Source organism: Pleurodeles waltl, chromosome 4_1 (assembly GCF_031143425.1).
Source record: "Pleurodeles waltl isolate 20211129_DDA chromosome 4_1, aPleWal1.hap1.20221129, whole genome shotgun sequence".
NCBI lineage: Eukaryota > Metazoa > Chordata > Amphibia > Caudata > Salamandridae > Pleurodeles > Pleurodeles waltl.
In genome coordinates, this window is record NC_090442.1 from 123,037,607 (window position 1) to 123,064,501 (window position 26,895).

A 26,895-nucleotide genomic window follows, 5' to 3' on the forward strand; every position below is an offset into this window, starting at 1 on the left:
TTTACCTAAAAAGTTGCCAATTTCAGCTCTGCATTGTTTTTGCTGCTGTGCTCTGATTAGCCAGCCTGCAGCAGCTTCTGCCAGGCTGCCTTGATGAGGTGTGAAGTGGCCAGACTTCACACAAAGGAATGTGCTTGGGGGAGAGAATCTCCCCTCAGCAGATGGTGAGGCAGGAAGGGGGAGGGCTGCCAAACTGGTCTTCAAAGGCAGAGAAGGACATTTGCAGCACCCAGCAACACCCCCACATCCTGCAACCCCAGACAATTAGGTGCCCCCTTGATTAGATTAGGAGAGGGCAGGAGAGGGGTGTGTTTATGATTTTTAGCCACACCAGTGGGTGGGCTCAGCCAGATGTAACCTCCAAAAATCTGATTCAGCCATGTTGGATTTTTAGAGACTGTTTCCTTTTGGGATGGATTTTTGCCACACTTCCCAGGAAGTGGTCATCACAGGGGGACGACCCTGTACCTGATTGGAGGATCAGGACCCCCCTGCTTTTCACCCAGGAGCAAGGATAAAACTGGCATACCTGCCCCCACACCTCAGATCCCCTCCAGAATTCAACAAGAAAGGAACTAAAGAAGAAGAAGGACTGCCCTGCTGGACCCCTGGCCTGCACCTGGAACCTGCACTCAGAAGGACTGCACCAGCTGCACACTTGGGCTTCACCACAAGAAGGACTTTGCCTGGCTTCAACTGGTTCAAGGAAGGACTCCCTGTTTGCTACAGGTGAAAAATTGCTAACCAGAGTCCCCTGCACCAACTCCTGAAGAAAGCGACCAGCTGACCACTGTCCAGTGGCCAAAACGGAGTTTGCGCCAGGTGCATTCTGGGAGTTGAAGTCCCCCCCCCCAAGGACCATCACAGAACTTCTGGACCCTTGGGGTGAGCTGTGGACCCCAAAAGAACCTTAAAAGAACATCTGGGTGAAGCCCCAGAATTTTGTAAAAGATTTGAGAATTTTTGGAAAAAAGCTCCAGAGAGGGACCGACCCGCCGCGGAAATTCTAGCCGGCTTGCCTCAACCGCGACCCGGCCTGACTTCGTGGTTCGTCCCGGTAAAGAAAAACATCCAAAAAAGAGACTAAGTCCGAACGTAAAAAGTTGACCGGGACCTCCCAGCCATCGTATCCGAGAAGGGCTCCATGGACGTCGGATCAAGATCCAGGTTTACCCCGGTCGAAGGATTTTCATCTCGAAAAAACGACTACGTCCGAAGGTAAAAGTCTCCACCGAGGAAACCCACATCGCGTATCCGGACAAGGGCTCCAGGAGGTCGGATTCAACTGGCAGGTTCGTCCCGGTGAAGAAAAACTTCAAAATAAAGACTAAGTCAGAAGGTAACTTTTTAACCGAGGCCTCCCGCGAACTGTAGCTGAGCAGGGCTCCATCGCGGTCGGCCTGAAAGTTTGACTTTGCCCCGGTCGAGGTGCAACCAGATGACCCGATGGGCGCTTTTTGTTTCTAAGCGCTAGAAAAGTAATAATTCTTTAAAAATTCATATCTCGGGTTCCCCTGAACCGATTTTAATCGTTTTTGTGTCATTTTAAAGATAAAAATATAAACTATTTTTATAAATTGGTTTTGGATTTTTAAACTGTTTCCTGTGTTTTATTTAATTACTGTTTTGTGATATTTGAATGCTTTACACTTTGTCTCCTAAGTTAAGCCTTGACGCTCGTTGCCAAGCTACCAAGGGTTGAGCTGGGATTAATTTACTGAGACCTAACTGTACCTACGTGGAGGATCAGTGGCTTGTTGCTAGGTGTAGGTACCTACCTGCCCTACCAAAAACCCATTTTCCAACAGATGCCTAAAGTGCACAAGCGCAGAGGAGAGAGTAGTAGATATGGTGATACTCTGCTCTCTCCCTTTCTATTAATGCAGACCAGAAATTTGACTTTCTATCATCAGTTGTGTGACCTGTTGATAAATCTGAGCCATAATGTTTGATTGTTTCGTGATACTGGTGCATAGTGAGCTTAGCATTGAATGCGAACATAGTCTTAAAATAGTTTCTATAGATTTTTTTCTCCATAGCTCTATTCTCAGCAGAGATTCTCACAACTACTAAGGCCCATATTTATACTTTTTAGCGGCGCATTTGCGCCGCTTTTTGATGCAAAAATGGCACAAACTTACAAAATACAATTGTATTATGTAAGTGTCCACTGTTTTTGCGTCAATAAGCGGCGCAAGTACGGCGCTAAAAAAGTATAAATATGGGCCTAAATGCCATTGGGCTCTCATTATCATTACTTGAACATATTGTGAAATAATTAATTATAATGGTCACAGGATTCCATTGCTTTACAGTATTTGAATAGTATCCACAACACCTTGAACTCCTGACCTTCTAATAAATATGCCTGTCACTAACTCTTGTTTCTAAATGAGGTAAAATAACTGGAACAGATCTTGAGGAAGGCCTGCTTAACATCCTGGTTTCTCAAGCTGTAGATCATTGGGTTAAAAACCGGACATCCAGCAGCATACAGGGCAGACACTACCTTGTCCTTTTTACCTCCAAAGCCCATAGCAGGACGAAGGTAGGTGTAGCTAGTGGTGCCATACAGAAAACCGACTACCAATAGGTGAGAAGCACAGGTGGAAAAAGCCTTCTTCATTTTTTCAGCAGAGTGCATCTTTAAAATTGATGAGATAATGTAGGAGTAAGTTCTGATTATCAAGGTGAAGCATATTATTCAGAGGAAGATATCTGCAACCATGTTCACATGATCAATTGCATAAGTATTGGAAATAGCAACCTTACTAACTGCTGGTATTTCACAGAAAATGGGGTCCACAACATTTTGTTCAAGGAATGACAACTTCAAGATCAAGCCAACGTGAAGCATGGAGTTTAAAATGCCAAGAATCCACACTGCCAAGGAAAGATGGACAGTTTTTCTCATGATTATTGGATAGTGCGGAGGTTTACAGATGGCCACATACCTATTAAATGCCATGACTGTGACAAGAAAGAGTTCAGTGCTCAAAGCAGCGTACAGCAGGAACATTTGTGCCATGCAACCCCAATATGACATGGACTTTGTCTCGGAGAGCAGGATCACCATCATGTTGGTAATGACGCATGAGGTAAAGCAGATGTCCAAGAGAGCCAGATTGACCAAAAAAAAGTACATTGGGGTGTCAAGATGAGTTTCTAAATATATGACAATCATAATAAGTAGGTTTCCTGATATGGGGAGCAGGTAGATCAAGAGAAAAGCAGCAAAAAAAAGTGCCTGCAGTTGTGGGTAACTGGAGAAACCCATAATGAAGAACTTCACGGCAGAGGTTTTGTTTGTGTAATCCATCAGATTGAAAAGGGTCATCCAAAACATGGAAAACAACAACCTGAAATTAATTCCTAGCCAAGAGAAATAGATGCATCTAACAAATATTGCAAAAGAAATGGACATATTTCTCACAATCTGGATGGACGAATCACCTTGCAAATTTGATGACCAATTTGCCTAACATTTGCACGTATAATCATGTCTCTGCCTCTTTTATCAAATGTGCTACGTTTTTTATCTTTTCATTTAAATGTAGTACTAGATCTGATTTTGTCCCTGGATGTGACCTTGAAATGTTCATACTAACTCCTATTCCCTCATTGAATGAATGACTTTCAGCAGTATGTGCCAGGCCATATTGTGTTACTTTGACTCAATAAAATACTACCTTTATACCTGTCTCTTTCTGGAACTTCCGGTTCTTGGTGTTATATTTGATTCCTGTAAATGGAAAAACATGGTAACATGTAAAATGGTCTCCTTACCTTCATTTGTTCCCAAAATAATTTGATACTTGTTTATCACCACGGATGCCAGCACCTGAATCCTGTATAGTTGCATGCTAGAGGTGCAAGTTTTTGACACAATTGTAAATTACTGAAAGACTCATCTTCCCTTCAAGGACAATATCTGCTGTGTAATACCAAACACTAACAGCCAACAAAATGCATTAGTTATAGTTACTGTGCTTTTGTGATGTAATTTATTACAGATGCTGGTGTATACTCTTGGTGCTCATTCATGACAATTAACTAGTACTGAACAATATTAATTCAATTTCATACCAGCTATCTTCATTAAACTGAATACCCTTTCCGTCGTACAAATACTTAGTTTATTAAATGTGTTATCCCTACCCCGACACTATGGACTTTATTTACAAGGAAGTGGCACAGCACAGCACTGCAGCAAATTTTGCAGGGCTGCACTGCATCATTTCAGGAATGCAGGGATGCGCTGTATTTACTACAATACAGCGCAACCCTGTGCTATTTCACTAGTGCTGTTGCTAAAATTAGCTGACTAGCTCCAATGCAGGCATCCTTGCACCATAGTGCAAGTGTGCCTGTGTTGCACAGAAGTATTGTTTTTGTGCAGGAAGGTGTACCTTCCTGCACATAAGCAATCAATAATGACAATTTGTCATTATTGCAGAAAGATGCAGCACACATAGAAAAAGGGACAACTTCCTGCACATAAACAATTATTAATGGTGTTTTGCTCTTTCAATGTGTGCTGCAGAATCAAGCAGAAGCAAAAACAAGGAGAAATAAAGTATAGCTACTCCTTCCACCACTCTAACGCCACCCTTGTGGGAGTATTAAGTTTTGGTGCTGTCTCAGATTTACGATTTCTCATACATCTGGGGCAGCATCACAATGCAATAGGGTTTGTGTGGGTACACCCACAGCAACACCCATTGGCTGCCTCTTTCACACAAAGTGATGCTTAGAAAGGAGGTGCATTTACAAGGCAATGTTAAGCCATAAAAAGTGCTTAATGCTACTTTCTAAATATGGAGCAGGAATGGAACAGAATGTTGGAAAAAGTGACGTTCCAGTGGTGCAATGCCATTGAAAATGAGTTCCTATGTGACCTAGCTAGACCCAATCAAAAACAATAATCAGAAGCTCTCCGCTCATCCCTCCAACCCAAGCTATGTAAGGGAGGGTATTGGAATGGGAAAAAGGGTATTTGGAGTAAAGTGGATTATCATTTGGTAATTTAATTAATACCTCCCCCAAACCATTTACTCGTATCATTGTTTACTGTATGAGGATATACCAGAGCTAACTGACACAACAGGATCTCCTGAGTCTGAAGTAATGCGAACAAAACTTGTAATGCAAATCTCATGAGACATAAAATGCTCAGGGTAGAGCATCCATTGATACTTTGAAAACAAAAATCATGTATTCAGCATTTGCTACATACAATCTATAAACATAGATGGTGTAGACTATGTGGCAGCTTTATACATGTCCACAAGTGAGGCCCCACAAGCCTCAGCCTAAGACACAGTTCTGATTTCCACCTGGTAAAGTTATGTTCTGGGAAGCATGTGCAATATAAATAAGGTTTTTAACCCACTGACTGAAGTAGAAGTGTTTTTTCCTCGTTAAAAAACACCACAATTAGCAAACTTTCCCCTTGTCTATAGTCTTGTGGTCTGGATAGATACATTTTCACATAATTTAGCACATAATCCTGATCCCAACCTAAGAGCTAATCTATTTGAGAAGATTCTTAAATTGGGAGGCTTAATAAACTGAGAACTTTACTCCGCTAATCATGAGTCAATGTTGTTACCATCAAAAACACACCTTCAAAGATAGATTGTTCCAAGACTGCTTCTTCCAATAGTTCAAAGGGATTGGATTGTAAAACTTTAAAAACAAAAAATGTCTGAAGAAGGGGTAACTGATTTGAAGTTTTGCCTTTAAAAAGCCTTTCAGCAGTCTTGCACCCATGGACTACATCTTAGGAACACCCCTCAGAACCCAAACTGACCTAATTGCTTCTTACTGCACACTTCAAACAACTGCTGCAAGATCTGTATCAAATCTATACAGTACTGGTAGGTAGGCTGATACTTCCAATTATAATGAGCCTAATTTGCATGCTCATTTGAGTCAGAGTATAGGTCCTAGGACTGGTTAGCAGTGCCCAGCGCACCATCAGAGTCAGGAAAAGACCAGAATGGGAAAAAGGGGCAAAAAGTTAGGGGGCTTCTGCAATCAGCCCAGTTTTCTCACACTAATACTAGATCCCTCAATACCAGCTTGGGCCAGATGTATTAAGCAATTTTGCATTCACAAACGGTGCGAATCGCAAAATTTGGCCGTTTGCGAATGCAAAAATGCCTTTCAAGATGTATGAAAGGCATTTGCTGAGCAATTTTAAGGAATTGCAAAAATAGCGACTCCTGAAAATTGCGCCCCCATTTAAAGAATCGCAAATTGCGATTCTCTAAATAGGAAATCGCAAATAGGGAATTCCTATTTGCGATTTCCAAAGCACAAGTATCAAGCATTTCCTAACTTCGAATTGGGCATTGGATTAAAAAAATTATTATAAATGCATTTTTAAAAATGACATGTAGTGTACACATACCCCTGGGGCATGTGTGTGCTTCACATGACTTTAAATATTTTTGTTGGGGTGCATGAGAGGGGGCCTTAGGCCCCCAGCACCCTAGCAGTGTGCTGAGGCAGATATCCTCTGCCTCAGCAGAGGCCAACCGCCAAACTCGCAGGGAGGACGCCACCGCCACGGCATCCCAACCATATTACAATGTTCCCGTGACATGGACATGGGCAGTGCACGAGCCCACCTGTGACCCCCCGCACTGGCTTTCAACCTGCATTTCCATGGTGGTGTTCCCGCCATGGAAAGGCTGGTGGAAAGCTGAGTTTTAATCAGCACAGTGGTGCTGAATTCAGCACAACCATGGTTGAGTATAACTTCGGCCGCCATTTACCCATCGGGAACCATGTTCCCGGCGGAGACAGTGGTCATTTGATAGGTCCACCCAGCAAGGCTGTAATGTGGTGGTTGGACCATCACAGTTGCGGCGGTCTGACCATCACCTGGAGGCTTACCGTCCTTGAACCGCCAGCCTCATAATTAGGCCCAGTCTTTCTTTTATTGTTTTCTCCACTGCTATTGCAGTCAATGGGCCAATCACAAAGAGTTCCCGCACTCCAGAGCCCAAGATCTAAAGCTCCATTTCCAGGAGTGCTTATGTTCAAATCAAAAGGTTTGGGGATTCACTCTGCTTGGACAGATAGGGGGACTTCCTAGAAACATCTTCTGAGTGGTTGCTGCAGCCCAACACAACACTTGAGTAATACATCGTCATGCCCCTTCCCTCACCGGATGACCACATGAAAACTACTCAAATTCTAGCCCCCTTGCAGGGCATCATGTGGCACTCCTTGCCCAAGGTTTAAATATTCAATCAATGGTTTTCTGCAGCATGACAGGGAGGTTTTTAAATGAGTGAATAGCCTCATATTGAGCTTCTTTTTGTATTTCTGAATATGTCTACTCCAGGATGCCCATATACACCGGGGTGTATGGGGAGACCAGACCTGGTCTGCCTCTCTGGCTCACCACTCACATATGCATCCTCTGTTGCAGAGTGCAGTAGCCGCTGTTCCTGCTGAGGGATCAGCTATGTTGTGTTCCTGGCAGCAATCATGATAATTCTGGTGGCAATCAGGGTATTGTGTAGACCCACCCCCCTACACACAGGGAGCTGCAACACACCTAGCAATCAAGTTCCTGTCTCTGGGGATGGGGTACCTGAGACGGGAAAGTATTTGCACCATCAGCAATAATTTGGAGGAGGAGGTTCCACACACACCTCCTCTCCAAGAAAGTTTTAAAAAGATGACTGTGTTGACCAAAAGGGTCTTGGGCCTCTCCAGAGGGCATTTATGAAATCTCTGTGGAGCATCATGTGCTTCACGCTCTGCCAGTTCCTGGGCTTTAGAAGAGGATATATAGAGCCAAGGAGGGCTAAAGGTGTTGTTTTGCTCTTGATGGGAAGATCTAGCCACCTGGAGTATAGCCTCCAAGCCTCCTATCCTCTAAATGTGTTTTCTCATGAGGAGCCTGGGTTTTCTACTATCTTGCCATGCCTGATGTTAGCCTGGCTTTTGGTGATCTATCACTATCTTGTGCAATCCCTTTGCAGCTAGCCAGCAGAACACCCTCCTTGCTACACCCCCTTGGTTCCACAGTCGAGCTAATGAAGGGCATCTGTGTGGCTGCAGAGACAAATGGCAGCAACCATGTAAATATATTCAGATTAAACGTGTGACATTCATGTCAGCATATTTAATTATAATATTTACCTAATCAACCTATTTCTTGATAGTTATCAAATAATTCCACAATACTTGCAGGGATGCTTGAGTATTCTACTAAGCATGACAAGAGTAAGAAGAAATTAAAAATTATATAGCCCATCAATGTCATTGTAACCCAGTGAGCGCATTGCTGAAATGTTGAACGAGCTATAATTTTTTTGCATGACGTCTTTTTGGGTTATCGCGATTGGTATAAAATATTCGAGTTGTCGATATAACGAAATATTTTTTGGTTTTAAGTTTTTCACCTAATCACATTTTGATGACGTATGCATACATTTTTATATAAAAGTTCAAACAAAAAGGCAGCACACAGGTTGATAAAGGCAAGGGATCTTACCAAAATGCGCTCTGGTCCATTTTGGATTGAATAAAGTGTAATTGTGGGGAGAACATCTGGAAGCGTCAAAAAGTGTACCAACAACGATCAGTCAGCCATTCAGGAATGTGAATATACATATATATATATATATATATATATATATATATATATATATTATTCCAAATGCTCGAAATAGAACTTTAATCGGCACGAGAGGGGTGGTGCAAGAACCGGCACGGGCAAGCCGGTAATTCATAAAACAAAAAATAAACAAGTAATACTTGCACACTCAGGACTCCAGGAAAAACAAAAATAAGTTTAATACAAACACAACACGTTTCGGCTGGCGTGACCAAGGCTGCTGTGCCAGCCGAAACGCGTTGTGTTGTATTAAACTTATTTTTGTTCTCCCTGGAGTCCTGAGTGTGCAAGTATTACTTATTTATTTTTTGTTGTATAGATATATATATGTATATATATATATATATATATATATATATAAAATAAAATAAAATAAAAAAGAATACAGGGACGCTATAGCTTGGCTCAAATCTTAAAAGTACAAGGCACTAGAAATAAATCTGTTATAGTTACAGCTATTTCAAATAACTATAACTCATGAGCTAAGGTAACTAGATCTCTCAACCTATGGTAACTATAACACGTGTCCCCACCATGTGCAGATTTAATCAATAATTTTATTTCAGATGTTACATTGACATTATCAATGCAGTTATCAAAGATGTCATGAGGGCTGTAATTTATGGGGTAATTAGCAGAGCATGGTAAGGGTCCTGTGGCAGCCAGTATTGCTGTCACACCAGCTCCCTCTCTGTGAGAGCAATGTTTCCTCTGTTTTCCAGACTGCATCTCAGCAGGCAGGGATACAGAGGAAACCTGCACTTGCAGTGAAGGAAAACTGTTTGACTGCTCTCCCTCACTGTGTGCAGAGTGTTTGCTCTGACTTGGAGGTGCCAAAGCTCCTGCTTTCTGCCAAGTCAGAAAGAACAGCTATGTCCCAGTGGTGGGCACCCTAGGACATAGCAGAAGATGGCCCTGGGGGAGTAGCGGTCCCCAGGGCCATCAGTGGCATCTCAAAGGGGGCAGCGTGGCCCCCTCCAACATAAATTACTCTTGGGAGGTGGCGATTCCCAGGGCTTGCTGGGTGGCCAGGTGGTCCCCCGCTTTAGATTTAGAAGATTTGCCCCTCTGAGGTGGCAGCCACCTGAACTGTGGGGGGGGGGAGAGGGGGGGGCCCAGGGCCCACCCCCCCACCCCACCACATTAGATTTAGAAGATGTGCCCGTGGGAGGTGGCTGTCCCCAGGGCTGTGGGGGTTGGCCAGGGCAGCTCCCTGCATAACACTAAAAGTTGTGCCCCTGATGGTGGTGGGCCCTGGGGATGTGGGGGCTAGCAGTCCTACTGCATTTCATTAGCAATAGTACCCTAGGAAGGTGGCAACTGTGGGGGGGGGGCGGGTAGCTCCCCGTGTTTAATTCAGATTGTGCACCAGGAGGTTGGCAGCCCCCAGGGCTGCATGGGGCCTAGTGGCCGCCCACATATGGTCCCCAGGGCTGTGGGGGGCCAAGCAGTCCCCCACATTCATTATAAATAAAGCCCTAGGAGGGTGGTCCATGCAACCCCCTCTTTATCTTTGAGTAGCTCCTGGGACCCAGCCCACCCTGGGGCTTCCTAAAAGCAAGCACGGGAGCCAGCGCTTGTGGTTTTTAAAAAACAATTGCTGCAACAAGTGCTTTTTGCTCTGGCGTGGCCGCTCTGAGACCCCAGCACCAAAGCTAAGGGATATGATGCCTCTACCCTGGCCCCTTTTCCTTTATTTGCATTTTTGGGTGGAGCTCGGCTGAAGCTGAGTCCCAAGATGGCTGCCAACATTTCTTCAGAGCTCTACAGCCCTGTGCAAGAGCTCCTCATTATTCATAAAGTTTTTCTCTATAATTTCTTGAAAGTTAATGAATGGATTTACAACAAATAACCAAAAGAACAATCTGCGTACCGAAAGCTAGCTTTCTGCCAAATTTGATGTAATTCCATCCAGTGGTTCCGCTATAGTCATGTTCAAAGCTCCTTTGGGAAACATGTTTTTTTACCCCCTTTTTCTTGGCCCTCACTTGACGGATCACCCCAAAACCTTCTGTGCACAACAAGAATCAAAGTGCACTTTTTTTTGGAAAACAGTGGCAAAGATATATGTAGGTCTAAAAAATGGTCTTTCTATGGAACCATGATCTAGCGACTGCCAGTAAAAATTTATTAATATATTAAAAGTTTTATTATTTTATATTATTTATTTATAGATTTTTAAAATAAGTTTATTTTTTAATTTCACAGGGTTGTTTGTATTTAATTAATTTGGTAATTTCTTTTATTGTTTCCTACCCTGTGTTTTAATATTTTTTATGTTTCAAATAAATGTATGTAATTAAATAAAAAAATATAAATAACAATTTATATATAGTCATGCTTTTTATAGTAGCAAATGAAAAAAATAATTTCAAACATGTAATATAAATAAAAATATATATTTTTAATAATAGTGTTTCATTATATATATGTATATATAAAAAGACCGCCAGACTCGTAATGGGCCCCTTTGTGCCAGCAGGCGCTACTTATGGGGTCTGCTCCAACTTCTGTCCTCTTTTGCTCCTTTCTGCTATAATCAGGGGCAGGGGGCCATTTTGCTTTTGCCCCAGTGGCAGGCTTTCTCCCAGTGTGGTCTGTCACTACTCGTTCACACTGCACTGTCACTGGGGGCTGCTCTCTGGGTAGCTTTCCAAATCAAGGGGCTTAATTTGCCCGCTGTTCACTGCCTCTTTTCTAGCCTGTTGTTGACTATAACATTTTGTGAGCTCTGTGCCACTCAGAATCATAGAGCCTCCAGAAAAAGCCCCCCTAGTCTACCTCTCACTGCCCGCTGTATAGGTGTTGTTGTCAGGACCAACACCTTACCTCTGGGCCTTCTTACCGATCCTCTGGAGTATTGGATTCTCAGAACCGCAGTGCTTCAGAACCACAGGGTCTGAAAGCAACCAAGCAGCATCTGTCAGGAGTGCTGCTTGCTCCAGAGTGGTGTCTCCTGGGGTTCAGCAGATACGCACCTCACCTCCCATTGATCTTCTTCTGGGAGCCACCATGTTCATGTTCACCGTGTACAGCCATTGTTTTGCTTTCAGCTTTGGGGTGATGCAATTCATCTTCATAGCCTCACCACATTGATGCCTGTGTTGCAGTCCTTCTCCCATGTTCACTCAGCAGGCCGCCAATCAGAGGCTTTAATGGTTCTGATGGAGCATTCTGCAATGAACTGACTCAGAGGAGCTGAAATTGCTTCTTTTTTGGTTATCATTTTGGATCCTTCCTCTTCAATTCAATCCTATTTTATTGCAGTATTCATTGTTCTTTTCTACTATAGTCAATTAATATCTCTCTGTTAATGCAGTGTTTTCCCATAGCAATCCTAGAACAATTTTCCCTTTCTCAATGTTCTGCAGTTACTAAATTCCGTGGTAGTCTTCCTGACCCACAAAATTACGCAACAAAATATCAATCAACATTTCTAACACATAAGCATATTAGCTGTATGAATCACCCCTGAGGTACATTGTTTAAAATCAGTCATATGAATTTTTTCTGTATGTTATGATATAATTTGATAAAACTGTGGTTTGTTCTTCTCTCCATAATGCCTTGTCTCAAAACGTCCTATGAATCTTGAGACGCAATAATAACTTTCCTTTAACTATCATAGGGCAGAGGTCCCAGGCCCAGCTCTCCCTTGCTCCTGCATCACTATTGCTCCTGTACTTTCTTGGCTTTTTCTCCTGTTTTTTGAGTGCCTTCTACTTGCTTTACCCTCATTGTCACAGCTTTCTCCTTGGTTATGCCCACATTTATTGTGTGCCATCTCCTTGTTGTTCCCTCATTCTCACTGTTTTACCCATGAGTTTACCCCTATTTTTTGTGTGCCTGCTCCTTGCTTTTCCCTCTTTTTTACTTCTTTCTTCAAGCTTTATCCAGCATTATTTGAATGCCTTCTCCTTTCCTTTTCCCCATGTTTACTGCTTTCTACTTGCTTTTCACCCTTTTTTGTGTGCCTTCTTCTTATTTTCACTGCTTGTTTCTTGCTTTTTCCCTCATTGCTGCTCCTCCATGCTGCCTGTTACTTGTCTGCTTCCTGCCTAACCTGGCCCACTGGCTCCAGTGCCCTTCTTCCCTTCCAGGACCTACCTAATGGAGGCCGCATTATGACACCTCCCCCTTGAGCAGGTTCCAGACCCATCTCTTCCCATGCTGCTGCATTGCTCTTGCTTTTGTCTTCTCCTTACTGTTCCCTCTGTTTCTGAATGCCTTCTCCTTGCCTTTGTCTCATTCTCACTACTTTTCTTGTGCTTTTCTCAACGGTTTTTGTGTGCCTTATCCTTGCTTTGCACTTGTTTTCACTGCTTTCTCCTTGCTTTTTCACCCTTTTTTGAGTTCCTTCTGCCTGCTTTTCCCTCGTTTTCCCTGATTTCTCCTAGCCTTTTCCCCTATTTTTTGAAGCTTCCCCACACAACTCCAGACCATCTCCTCACTTCTGTAATTCCAAAAGGCTCTCAAGACCTGGCTGTTCAAATGAGTATGTGCCTGGGTACCCTGGTGTATGATTAACCACTCTTTACAAATTCTGATTGATTGATAGATTGATGTAACATCTAATTAGAATATATTGTGAAACCAAAAAGTGTACCTTATTTGTAAAACCTTATTTGTAGCCTATGACCAGGCCTTGCTCCTTTACTCTCTTACGATGCTCGATCCTCCTTGGAGCCCTGCACTCACAGATGTCCAAAGCCCAGCCATGCATTGCATAAGGTTGTCCAGAGTGCCCGGTCTGCCACCAATCTCTGCACCCATTAGCCAGCAGGTGGCCAAACTGTACCATGTGCAGCCTTTGGCTATGCCCTGTGTGAGGTTGGCCTGGGGCTAGGCTTGGGGCCTTCACATGCACCCATCCTCTGTGGGCAGCCAACACCTTGTGGACCACCACCCCACATTTTTCCCATTTTTTCTTTACCTTTTTTGTGGTACCACAGTACACCTGCAGTACTGGCTCACAAATTTCACCTTTATGAAAGGACCATACAGGCATCACTTATTGGCATTCGTATAGTTCAGAAGAGTTGGGGATTCAGGGTATCCTTGCCCTGCCAAATTATATTTTTTTAATCTATTTCAGGAAATGGAAACTGGGTCTCCAAGCCCTCTAATAATAGCCACAACATTTTTCTTCAAGTTGCAGGCAGACTGTTTGATACCGTGGCATCAGTACTGATCATGCTGCACTGAAAGGCCTACGAGAAAAACGCTACCCCCCCAATCAGATATATATATTTTTGTAATTTATAAGTCTGCAGCCCCTTCCCATTTCCCCAGCACTCTGCTGTCCATATGCTGCCCCTGCCCCTCCTGGCTATACTCCGTTGTTGTTTGTGCTGCCCCTGCTAATCCTGCCTGCGCTTTGTGGTCATCATTTGCTCCTACATCTCCTACCTGCCCTCTCTAGTGTGTCTGCTTCCTCTGCCCCTCTTTACTGTCCTAATTTATCTGCTCTCCTGCACCTGCCTTGCTCCTTCTGCCTGCTTTCTATGGATGGCCTTCTGCCCCTGCCCCTCCAGCCTGCCTTCTGTGTTCAGGTTGCTGCTGCACATGCCACCTGCCATCTTGGTCCATGTGCTGCCCCTGCCCCTTCTGCCTAAGATGTTTATCCAAGCGATATCTCAAATATGTGAAGTGATCTCAGGCATTGTGTGACAAGATTAATATAAAATCCACAAAACGTTACCCACAATTGTGTATATTTCATGACAGCTAGTAATGGATACATACATATAACCAGTACATCATTCAAGGAAACCAGCACACTGTCCATAGTAAAAAAGCAGATGAAGCTCACAAAACACTACATTTTTTATACAACTATGCATATTGGGATTATTTGCATAAAAGAATGAATACAATAAACTGTGTGAAGTTTAAACATGCTTTAAACTTGCATTAGCAAATAGCTCCTACTAGTCACTTCTTAGTGTTATGCCTCCAGCTTCGAATTGCTTGGGTGATAAAATTGTGTTTAGAATATATACTTCGGAAAAGCAAAACAGTGGATGTGATTCAATGGGGTGTGATTTTAGTAATCGAGAAACCACAATATTGGTGCACTGAAACTTTACTTAGATAAAGATGCATCAGGAATCAGAAAAACAATTTATAAAGTTGTCATTATGAACAGTTGTTTCTAGGGTTGCAACATTTGCTGCATTTAAGTGATTCTTTCTGACTTTTCAAAACCTCAATCTAAATGTACATTCTGGAGGTAATGGAAATTCTAATGATTAAAGTTAGAAAGAAACACAACTATGTTGTCAGTAAATAATTTAAAGGAACTATCTCAGTGGGATTTCATAAAAAGTCAGGAGGCCAGCAGCACGTTTTTTTCTGCTCCAGAATTTTCTTCTGAGAAAACTAAGGGCCACATGTACAAAGGCATTTTGCATTTCCTAACGGTGGGAATCTGCAATTTGGGGCTCCTAGGAAATGCAAAAAGCAATTTCTGAATGTACAGAAGGTATTTGCAGTGGTGCAAACTGCAATTTATACCTAGTAGATTGCATTTTGGAAATAGCAAAATAGGAAATCACAAAGAGGGATTTTCAAATCGCAAATTTCTAATTGCATGTACAATGGATTTCCTATTTCAATCTAGTCACAAAATCATCATATAGGAAATGAAATTACAATTGATTCAGATTTGGTGGTAACCCAGTGCAAAATATAAAAAGGCACTTCAAATGCATTGAGCTCTTTCACAATGGCAGCTTTGTACAACTTTATATGTTCTGGTGAGGAGGATGACGATTTTGGCTGGGAGGTAGAGAAGGTTAGGAGACAGGAGAAGATTTTTAGGGTGAGGATCATCCTGTTTGAACAGACTGAGGAGGGGATTTATGAGAGGTACTGACTCAGTAGTCAGGTAATTCTTGATTTAATTGCTGAGCTACAACTTCACCTACAGGCCCCAACACTCAGAAGCAACGCATTTCCACCACATGTGCAGGTATTGTGCTGCCTACACCTCTTGGCTTCTGGCAGTTAACAGGGAGTTAGAGCAGTGGGAAGGGGGTGTAAAAAAGTGCCTTTTCCTGGTTCTTTTTTGCAGGTTTCTGGCCATCTGGGTGAGCAAACTTAACCAAGATATATCTTTTAGCAGTACCCCGCAATTATTGCAACAAACCAAATTGATGTTCTACAAGGTAGCACAGTTACACAATATTACTGGCTGTGCTGGTGGCACGCAAGAATACATACAGCTTCATAACAAACCTCATTCTCAGGCAGCACTCATGCCTCATTCATGTTTCACCACAGTGGAATGCAAAACTGACTGTCAGGGTGAATGTGGCAATGGTTTCCTACTAGGTAACAGAATCGCAGACTCTATGAGTACAGTGTACAGGATGGTGTGTAATGTGACCAAATGGTTTCCCTTCTCATGCTCTAAAGGTGACAGTGCAAATGCCTCGTGTTTCTGGATACTTACACCATACCTGACTCAAGGAACATAAAGTGAAAGACACACAAGACAACACATTCAATCACGGAAGACCTTTGGGGTCCTGAAGTCCTGAATTTGCTTCCTACAGAAGACAGGCGGGGCACTACTATACCGACTGGATAAGTGCTTCAAGATCATTGTCACATGTGCCGCACTGCACAATTTTGCATAATATCAAAATAAAGAACAGTCTGCACAACATCCCCATAGAGCCTGATTCCGAATCTTATGATGACTTACTACTACTACAGGTGCAGAAGGATGGTACACATGCAGAAGAGGGATGAGCACAATGCACAGAGATCACCAACAACTATTTCTAAGATAATAGTAATTAAAACATCTAATAATGATGTATCACACAGGATGGTAATGCTTGGCACATGACTGAGAGACCACCCTTTATTTAGATAGCAACATCATTGTTTCACTCAAGGATCAACTGTATCCTTGTGGGTGTAACATTGTTGAAAATAGATAACAAAGTAAGTAATGCCAAACAAAACAAAGGTGACTCATTACTCTGAGTGTTCACTGGTTCACTTGTTTCAACCTCTGGGGTTCAATTACTTGTCAACAACACTGGGCTGTAGGACTATTGACATGGAATTCTAAGAAATGTGTTGGCGTTAATGCCTGCAACTGTATGCCTCCTGAATGGATGTGCCACTGAGACTACAGCCCTCTTCGCTTTCAGGTGGGGGCAGGATGTTGGGGACACATAGGATGTGGGTCTGGGTGTTCTCAAGGGCTGCGGTCACTTGCACCAGTGCACATGCTACTTCCTGACAGTAGTGATCCATGTTATTATGTTTGTTGACTGTTCTCCTAGCCTATGCTGTTATAGCTATTGCCAATCAGTTGATGGACCATGTGAAGGCATCAAATCATGCCAGGTACTGTCAGTGCCTCTGTCTCTGCCAGAGTGCTCCTTTGCCATGGCAGCAATCCACCAGTCCTGCCTTTTCTCAAAGTGTTGTATTGACAGAGACACTCGTAACACACGCCTCTTAACAGTTCTTATTTTTTTTGTCTCCAGGCGCTGTATGGAGATGATGACTTCTCCAAGCCACCAAACAGAGGAGAACTCTCTGACCTGCCATCTGACACATTCTTACGTTGGACTGTTGATTGCTGTTCTCTGCACTGTCTGTGTACCTGCCCGCAGATGTTGTGGTGTCCCTGCTCTGTGATATTTCCTCATCACTGTCCACAAATTCAGGCAGTGATGATAACAGTTGCTATTCTGGCAGTTGGAGTTAGTGTGATGTGCTGAGTTGATGGTGATGTTGTATCGTCAACTCCAACAAAGGTCTGTAGCCCCTTCAGCATCAAATGCTTCTGACACATCCTGGGTGTGATCTGTGGAAATGCACATACATATTGTAAATAAATGGTTTATGTTTATTCACAATAATGTTGTAACTGTGCTTTATGTGTTTGTGACACGTTTATGATGTACACATATGTTTGGGATAGTCAGCAGCACACAGTACAGCAAGAAAAATATATGTATTACTACTCCCATGTTGCACTACCATGGTAGGGTACGCATCTCAATGGAGTTATTAATGCTAAGATGTTTCATTTTTAGATTTGCAAACATTATGTTATGTTAAGGAATTAAAGGGAAGATGACTTACCCTGGCAGGTGCCTGCACAATTGAAGATGTCATAGGCAGACACTCCCAGACACTGTCTTTTTCCAGAGTATCCTCGATTAGTGTTTTATGGCCTTTAGCCGCCCTATTGGCCACTTTCTCCTTAGTGCGAGACTGAAGGTCGTACCATTGCTTGCATATGTCTGCAATGGTCCTCTGGGTGACACCAAGAGAGTTCACCTTTTCGAGATCTTCAGCTTTTGGCTCTCTGGCACTATGAAGGAGACCTTCCCAAATGTTTGGTCCATATGGGTGACACATTTCCTTAGTCAGGAGCTGCAGCTCCCTCGCAGATAATTTAGATGTCCTCTTCCTGCTCCCTGTTCCCTGAATCCTTATCCCCCTCTGTTTTTGACATGGTGTTATCCAGGGATTTTCAAAGCCACTGCAGGTAGTAAGCCAGGAACACTTCTGACTTCCAACACCTTCCTAGACTTCTGAGTTATGGCCACTCTCTGTATGTGTGAACTTCCTGGTCCGACAATATTAATTCTGCATACAGAATGAGACTTTTTCTATTTCGCGGTTTCCTATAGGGAAATCGCAATTTTGCGATTTCCAAAACTGTGATTTCCTCATTGTGAATCCATAGGAATCACCTTTAGTGGAATCACTGGCTACGTAATATCGTTTCATGATTCCCACATAGTGATTTCTATGAATTCACACTTTGGAAATCCTAAATCTGGAATTTTGTACATATGGCCTTACGCTCCTTGCTTCTAGAGTCCTCCTGGCTTCTACTCCAGCCTCTTAAAATCTGCTGAGTTAAACCATATACTGCAGGCTCACACCATTATATGAACCACATTTTGAGCCCATGCAAAGTAACATTTCTTCAGTCTGCTATTGGAACTTGATCAAGTAAAAATTTGCATCTGCACCACCGAGCAGATTTACAAAGCTGTCATTCAACGTGGTCCAGCAAACATAGTCTTTGTATATTTGCCCATAGTTGCATATGTAACCTTTTAATTGAGCAAGATTCAACCAAAGTTGCAGCACTGCATTGCATGAAAGGGAGAGAGCAGGAAAACACCATCTCTACTGCTCTCTGCAAATAGTCATGCTACCTAGTGCCAGATACACACCTTTGCACTATAGTACTCTGTGTCTGAATCATATCTAGTATAGGTTTTGTACTAGAGGGGTACCCTTCCTCCACTACAAAAAAACTATGCCTAGACAAGCTTTAATACATTTCCCACTTTGGTTGTGGTGTACAGTTTGTATTGCTACCTTTCCAAGAGAAAAATATTGGCCATTTATTGTTGTTTTAAAAGCCTGCAAAGGACCAGATATGATAAAGAGTAGTACTTTCAAGAACATTGCATGTATTGATTTGTAGTGTGAGTTTTCTATTACTGTACGTTTTAGTCAGGGGTCATTACTACAGCTCTAAAACACATTTGAAAGGATTTTCTATGTATATTTTCAGATTTAAATATGTACTGGAAATGGCTAAAAGGTTTTATGTGATTTTTCTTATTGTTGTACCAGCAGGTAAAAAAAAATCAGGTGACACCCTATGTATATTGCAACACACATGCAAAATCTGAAAAATCTAAACGAATAAAAGAATGTCTCCAGTGTTAGAAATTGAGTCTCTACTTATTATTTGTCTGAATAGAACAAGACCAAAAAACATTAAGTCAAGATATCACTTTTTCGAGGTTTTAGTATGTCTAAACCCATGGTAATCAATGGATGTATCTCTTTAGCACAAAGTGCCTGGGGTGCATCACAAATAAAGGCGCTGCAGGCCACAGAGGAGGCGAGACGTTGGTGAGTAAATCAATGCGTTGATTTTCGAGGTGCAGTGGAAGTGATGCATTGATACTTTCCTCACAGGAAAGGTGATGCATCGATTTCCAGGCACAGTTACTGTGGTATGGGAGTTTTTGATAACAAATTGATGCCCAGGGACGATGTGTGGAAATTCCAAACATCCTGTGATGATGAAACCAGTACTGCTTCAATTATGCAGGTGCTGGAACAGTTTTTCATACACAGGACAGGCACTGTGTCGATTCTACAGGCATTGGGTTGATTTTTCCAGTGCAGAGAATTTTCTCTCTTAGGTGAAGTCTTTGATGGCCTTGAGACTTCTTAACTGTGGGCAAGGTGACAAGCCTGTGGAGATCACTTGTGTAGGGGGGGGCAAAGTCATTCTAGCACAGTCAGTGAGCAGCAGGCAGCAGGGCAAGAAGCAGGAGAGCAGTCCTTCCAGAAAGGCAGCCCTGATGAGTCCTTTGGGCAGCACTGCAGTCCTTCTGACTGAATCCAGTTGTGTTTCAGAAGTGTCTGATTTTAGGGGGTCACAGACCCAGTATATATAACCAAACATGCCTTTGAAGTGGAAGAGACTTTAAAGAGTGGTTTTGAAGTTTACCAGTACCCCTTTTAACCTAGCACTCGGCACTAGGTAGTTATAGGTAGGATCACATTTCTATATAAAAAGCGGTCTTTTACATGTTTATACATTTGGCACCGCTTGATCAATCTTCAAGAAACATTGCCAAACAATTTGCCAGTTCCAACAGCTGCTGACTGGAAAGTTGCCAGATGATCCATCCAGAGGGGTCAAAGAAAAAAGAGAGGTCCCATAAGACGTTCTCCCCATTCATTTTTTCATGGGGATTTTGAATTTTGAACAGCGATAGCGAAAAAACTACTGGACGGAATTACACCAGATTTGGCAGGAAAGTAGGTCCTCGGCCAGAAGAGTGCTTTGTTGTTTTGGTGTTATTCCGTTCAGTAGTTTTTGAGAAATTAAGAGGAAAACACATTTTTATATCTAGGGAGGTGAAGGATTTGTGACCCCTAACGATCTCCTTCTGAGATCTGATTAGCTGATAACACTTCAACACTAGAAGCTGTTGAAGTGTTGTCAGACATCTTAGGACTCGGCTTGGGACTCAGCTTCAGTTGAGTCCCCAAAAATGTCTTAAAAAACAAAAGACGCCAGGGTACAAACACATTTTACAAGTGGAGACGCGGTGGATTCGCAAATCTGCTCATAAAAAAAGAAAAAAAGGCCAGGCCCTGTGATGAACTGCCACCGGGCACGGCCAAAGGCCATAAGCTGTGGTGCTTGGGTTCACATATAGTAATTAAAATTACTATACGTAAAAAAAAAAATAGAAAGTCAGTGAAAAAAAACAAAGGTTACATGGGTGTTATAGTTAAGAAATAGAATTTAAAAAATAGCCTTAGAAATTCAATGAAATAATTACAGCCTGCACTTAACAATCATATCACTACCTGCAGATTATCATCTCACCTCCCATATTCATCTCTGTGGATTCCTTATACCCCATAATATTCAGAGTGATAAAATGGCTTGCTCTGTATCTTATCATTTACGACATATAGGCTTAGATATACAAATGTTTTGGGTCAGTTTTGTGTTACATTTCTAAAGTACTCCCAATGGAAAGTGATCATGTGAGATTTCATATCTAATGCAAATTATGATCTGTGTTAAATAGTAACCCGAAATAAAAAAAAATCTGGAATGGAATATTTTGCATTACTTTGTATCAAGGGAATGTTAAATGGGTGGTGCAGGGGCATTCCAGTGCAACGCTCCACAGGTTTTGATATGAAGAGTTGTAGCGAGAGATTTGTGCCAAAATTCCAGGTCTTCTCGAGACAGGCACAACAGGGAGAAATGTTGCACATATTTTTTTTCCCACTTTGTCTTGTACAGTACAGATACAATAGGAAAACAAGCCTTGAAGCATAGGTTTCAGACTTGAAGGTACCCCTTCTGGTACAAAACCTGTATTTCAAGGAATGCAGGCACAATTACGCTGATGGCGCCAGGCTAGTTGTATTTACATATGGATGCCTAAAGTGCACAAGCGCAGAGGAGAGAGTAGTAGATATGGTGATACTCTGCTCTCTCCCTTTCTATTAATGCAGACCAGAAATTTGACTTGCTACCATCAGTTGTGTGACCTGTTGATAAATCTGAGCCATAATGTTTGAAATGTCTGAAAATATTTTTAGTCTACATTGTTTCGTGATACTGGTGCATAATGAGCTTAGCATTGAATGCGAACATAGGGGGTCATTTTGACCTCGGCGGTCCTTTTTAAAGACCGTCGAGGGACCGCCGTGCGGAAGGCCGCTTGGCCTATTACGACCGTTGGCAGCTCTCCGTTCTTTTACGGACTGAGAGCCGGCAACAGCCATACTGGCGGGAGGTGGGGAAGTGGAGGTTGCTCCACCTCCACCGCCATGCCAACAGAACACTGCCCAGCGAATCACGTCCTGTGATTCGCCGTGGCGGTGTTCTGTTGGCGGTGTGGTGTCGGCAGAGCTGGCCCCATGGCTCCCGTCACCTCCCGGAGGATCGTCGGACCAGGTAAGTCGATCGTCCGTGAGGGGAGGGGGATGGGGCGTGTTGTCTGTTGTGTGGGTGCATGGGGGTGTGTGTATGTAGAGGGGGGTGTGTGAGTGTGTGTATGCTTGCAGGGTGTTGTGTGTATGGGAATGAGTGCATGTATGTCTGTGGGTACGTCTGTATGGATGTGTGCGTGTATGTTTGAATGTGGGTGTGTGTGTCTGACTGTGTGTGTGGATGGAGGCATGTATGACGGCGTGTGTGCGTGTAAATGTAAGTGAGTAGGTGGTGCCTGTGTGCGTGTAGTGTGGGTATGGGCGATGTGATGTTGGCGGTCGGGGTGGGGAGTTGGGTGGCTGAGACCCCTATCAGTGCCAGGGAATTCATTCCCTGGCACTGATAGTGCTTACCGCCATGGATTTCATGGCGGTTCAAACCGCTGGAAATCCACGGCGGTAAGCCGGGTCAAAATACCGCCGGTGGTATAGTGACGGCCGCCGGGCTGGAGACCCAGGTCTCCAGCCCAGCGGTCGTCTCCGCCCTGGCGGGCGGAACGGAGAACCGGCGGATGACCATAGCGCTAACCGCCATGGTCATAATTCCACCAAGTAAGACCGCCAGCCTGTTGGCGGTCTTACCGCTGGTTCTCCGCCTTCCGCCAGGGTCATAATGACCCCCATAGTCTTAAAATAGTTTCTATAGATTTTTTCTCCATAGCTCTATTCTCAGCAGAGATTCTCACAACTACTAAATGCCATTGGGCTCTCATTATCATTACTTGCAACATATTGTGAAGTACTTAATTATACTGGTCACAGGATTCCATTGCTTTACAGTATTTGAATAGTATCAGCAACACCTTGAACTCCTGACCTTCTAATAAATATGCCTGCCACTAACTCTTGTTTCTAAATGAGGTAAAATAACTGGAACAGATCTTGAGGAAGGCCTGCTTAACATCCTGGTTTCTCAAGCTGTAGATCATTGGGTTAAAAACCGGACATCCAGCAGCATACAGGGCTGACACAACCTTGTCCTTTTTACCTCCAAAGCCCATAGCAGGAAGAAGGTAGGTGTAGCTAGTGGTGCCATACAGCAAACCGACTACCAATAGGTGAGAAGCACAGGTGGAAAAAGCCTTCTTCATTTTTTCAGCAGAGTGCATCTTTAAAATTGATGAGAGAATGTAGGAGTAAGTTATGATTATCAAGGTGAAGCATATTATGCAGAGGAAGATATCTGCAACCATGGTCACATGATCAATTGCATATGTATTGGAAATAGCAACCTTACTAACTGCTGGTATTTCACAGAAAATGTGGTCCACAACATTTTGTTCAAGGAATGACAACTTCAAGATCAAGCCAACATGAAGCATGGAGTTTAAAATGCCTAGAATCCATACTGCCGCTGCCAAGGAAAGATAAACAGTTTTTCTCATGATTATTGGATAGTGCAGAGGTTTACAGATGGCCACATACCTATCAAATGCCATGACTGTGACAAGCAAGAGTTCAGTGCCCAAAGCAGCAGAAAGCAGGAACATTTGTGCCATGCAACCCCAATATGACATGGACTTTGTCTCAGAGAGCAGGATCACCATCATGTTGGGAATAACGCTTGAGGTAAAGCAGATGTCCAAGAGAGCCAGATTGACCAAAAAAAAGTACATTGGGGTGTGAAGATGAGTTTCTGAATATATGACAATCATAATAAGTAGGTTTCCTAAAACGGCGAGCAGGTAGATCAAGAGAAAAGCAGCAAAGAAAAGTGCCTGCAGCTTTGGGGAACTGGAGAAACCCATAATGAGGAACTTCACGGCAGAGGTTTTGTTTGTGTAATCCATCAGATTGAGAAGAGTCATCTAAAACATGGAAAACAACAACCTGAAATTAATTCCTAGCCAAGATAAATAGATGCATCTAACAAATATTGCAAAATAAATTGACATTTTTCTCACAACCTGGATGGACGAATCACTTTGCAAATTTGATGACTCATTTGTCTAACATTTGCAAGTATAATCATGTCTCTGCCTCTTTTATCAAATATGCTGCGTTTTTTATCTTTTCATTTAAATGTAGTACTAGATCTGACATTGACCGTGGATGTGACCTTGAAATGTTCATACTAACTCCTATTCCCTCATTGAATGGATGACTTTCTGCAGTATGTGCCAGGCCATATTGTGTTACTTTGACTCAATAATCCTACTTTTATCACTGATTCTTTCTGTAATTTCCAGTTCTTGGTGTTATATTTGATTCCTGTAAATGGAAAAACATGGTAACATGTAAAATGGTCTCCTTACCTCCATTTGTTCCCAGAATAATGTGATACTTGTTTATCACCACGAATGCCAGCACCTGAATCCTGTATAGTTGCATGCTAGAGGTGCAAGTTCTTGACATAATTGTAAATTACTGAAAGACTCATCTTCCCTTCAAGGACAATATCTGCTGTGTAATACCAAACACTAACAGTCAAAAACATGCATTAGTTATAGTTACTGTGCTTGTGTGATGTAATTTATTACAGATGCTGGTGTATTCTCTTGGTGCTCATTCATGACAATTACTAGTACTGAACATGATTAATTCAATTTCATACCAGTTATCTACATTACACTGAATACCCTTTCCCTCGTACAAATACTTAGGGGCATATTTATACTCCGTTTGCGCCGAATTGGCGTAGTTTTTTTCGATGCAAATTCGGCGCAAAACTAACGCCATATTTATACTTTGGCGTTAGACGCGTCTAGCGCCAAAGTATGGGCAAATAGCGTCATTTTTTAGCGTGAACGCCTTCCTTGCGTTAATGAGATGCAAGGAAGGCGTTCCCGTCTAAAAACAGACGCACATAGCGGTGCGTGGTATTTATGCTCCAGGGCAAAAATCACTCCCGCGCGGCAGGCAGCGCAAAAAAATGGCGCAAAGCACGAATAGCGTGAAATTTTAACGCCTGGGTCAGGGCAGGCGTTAAAATGGGGCAAACACACCTGTACTTAATCAGAACACACAGAACAAACAACAGAGCAGCAGAGCAGCAGAGCAGCAACAGGGAGACATGGAGGTGCTTTTTCTTCAACGTGCACGTAGACGCAGAGCCCTGCAGCAACAACAGCAGCCACAACCACAACAGCAGGGACCCCAAAGACAGCGCAGAAGGCAGGAGAGGATATTCCGCCCACGAACAACCCTGCATGGCCTCAGGGAACGAGACATCAAGCAGAGGTACCGGTTGAACTGGCAGGCCATTCAGCAGCTGCTGACAAATATTGAACAGCAATTGGCCCCCACTTTAGTGACTCCACGCACTATCCCAACCGAAACAAAGCTGCTTGCCGTACTTCACCTGCTGGCAAGTGGCTCGTTTCAGACAACTGGTGCCCTGGTTGGTGGAATCTCACAACCATCTTTCTCCGCATTCCTGCCTAAAGTACTGGATGCCATCATTGGACTGACACCCCGCCACATCTGCTTCCCTAACACAGTGCAGAAGCAGCAGGAAACAAAACAGGGGTTCTACGCCATCAGTGGCTTTCCGCACGTCCTTGGTGCAATCGACTGCACACACGTACGCCTTGTGCCACCTGCTGCGAGTGAACACCTCTACCGCAACAGGAAGCACACACATTCCATCAACGTGCAGGCCATAGTCGATCACCAAGGACTGATCAGCAACATTGTGGCTAAATATCCTGGGAGTGTACATGACGCATTCATCTTCCGTCACTGCACCATCAACCAACACTTCCAGGATGGACGGTATGGCAATGGACTACTTGTTGGTAAGGACAAAAATCTACTTATATACTCACTGCACAGAAACCCTCTAGGATAAACAACCCATACACCACAATAGCAACACCTAGACAGGAACACACTGAGGTACTCACATCACTAGCCATGTGTCACAAGTCACCATTGAACCTCTCACACATTTGAATTTACTCCACAGCTTAGTGTGAAGACATTCATGACTGTGGTTGCCTAAATGTCACCTTGCAAATTGGAAGTCTCACAATAACCTGTACACTAATACAATGCATAACTTTTAAGGGATGGGATGGCCTGGCTATGTTCATATGAACGTTTCTAATACCCTTTCATGTTTCAACTCTGCATGGAACTATCATCACACCCCCAGTGAGGACACACGGACACCTGTGTCACAAGTCACAATGCAAGGGAGGGCACACTGTACTTGAGAAACCAATTCATCCTGCTGACAAACAGTTAGACAACAAACACTTGCTCAGCCAAGGAAAAAAAACAATGCCAAAGTTTCCACCAACAACCATAGGTTGTCACATTAGTACACAAAATAGTCACAGACAACACAACACAACTACTGCCATCAAAGATACGTACAACAGTGCCTCCTACATCTAATTGATACCATTCTGTGTTTCTCTTTCAGCTGATCAGGGGTATGGCATCCAGCCTTGGATAATGACACCATATGGGAACCCAAATACTGCTGCTGAGTGGGCATACAATGACGCCCACAAGAGGACCCGCAGCATTGTGGAGAGGACCTTTGGGATCCTAAAGTCAAGGTTCCGCTGCCTTGACATCACTGGCGGAAGCCTACTATACTCCCCAGAGATGGTATGCAAAATCATACTCACTTGTGCCATATTACACAATATTTGTGTACAAAGGAACATTCCCCTCCTTGAACCGGACCCAGACATGCCTGAGGATGATGATGAGGAGGATGCTGGCCTGCAACAGGAGGGGGAACAACCTAACACCGCAGCAGG

At 43.2% G+C, this 26,895-nt stretch overlaps 1 protein-coding gene across 1 annotated transcript in view; it reads right to left on the minus strand.

The window, feature by feature from the left end:
- LOC138287111 (olfactory receptor 13G1-like) overlaps window positions 1–26,895 on the minus strand; it is a 113,940-nt gene that overhangs the window by 71,656 nt on the left and 15,389 nt on the right. Inside the window, exon 2 of the mRNA XM_069227473.1 lies at window positions 23,025–23,988. Within this exon, the coding sequence (XP_069083574.1) occupies window positions 23,025–23,988 (964 nt within the window). The remainder of the gene's footprint in view (window positions 1–23,024; window positions 23,989–26,895) is intronic.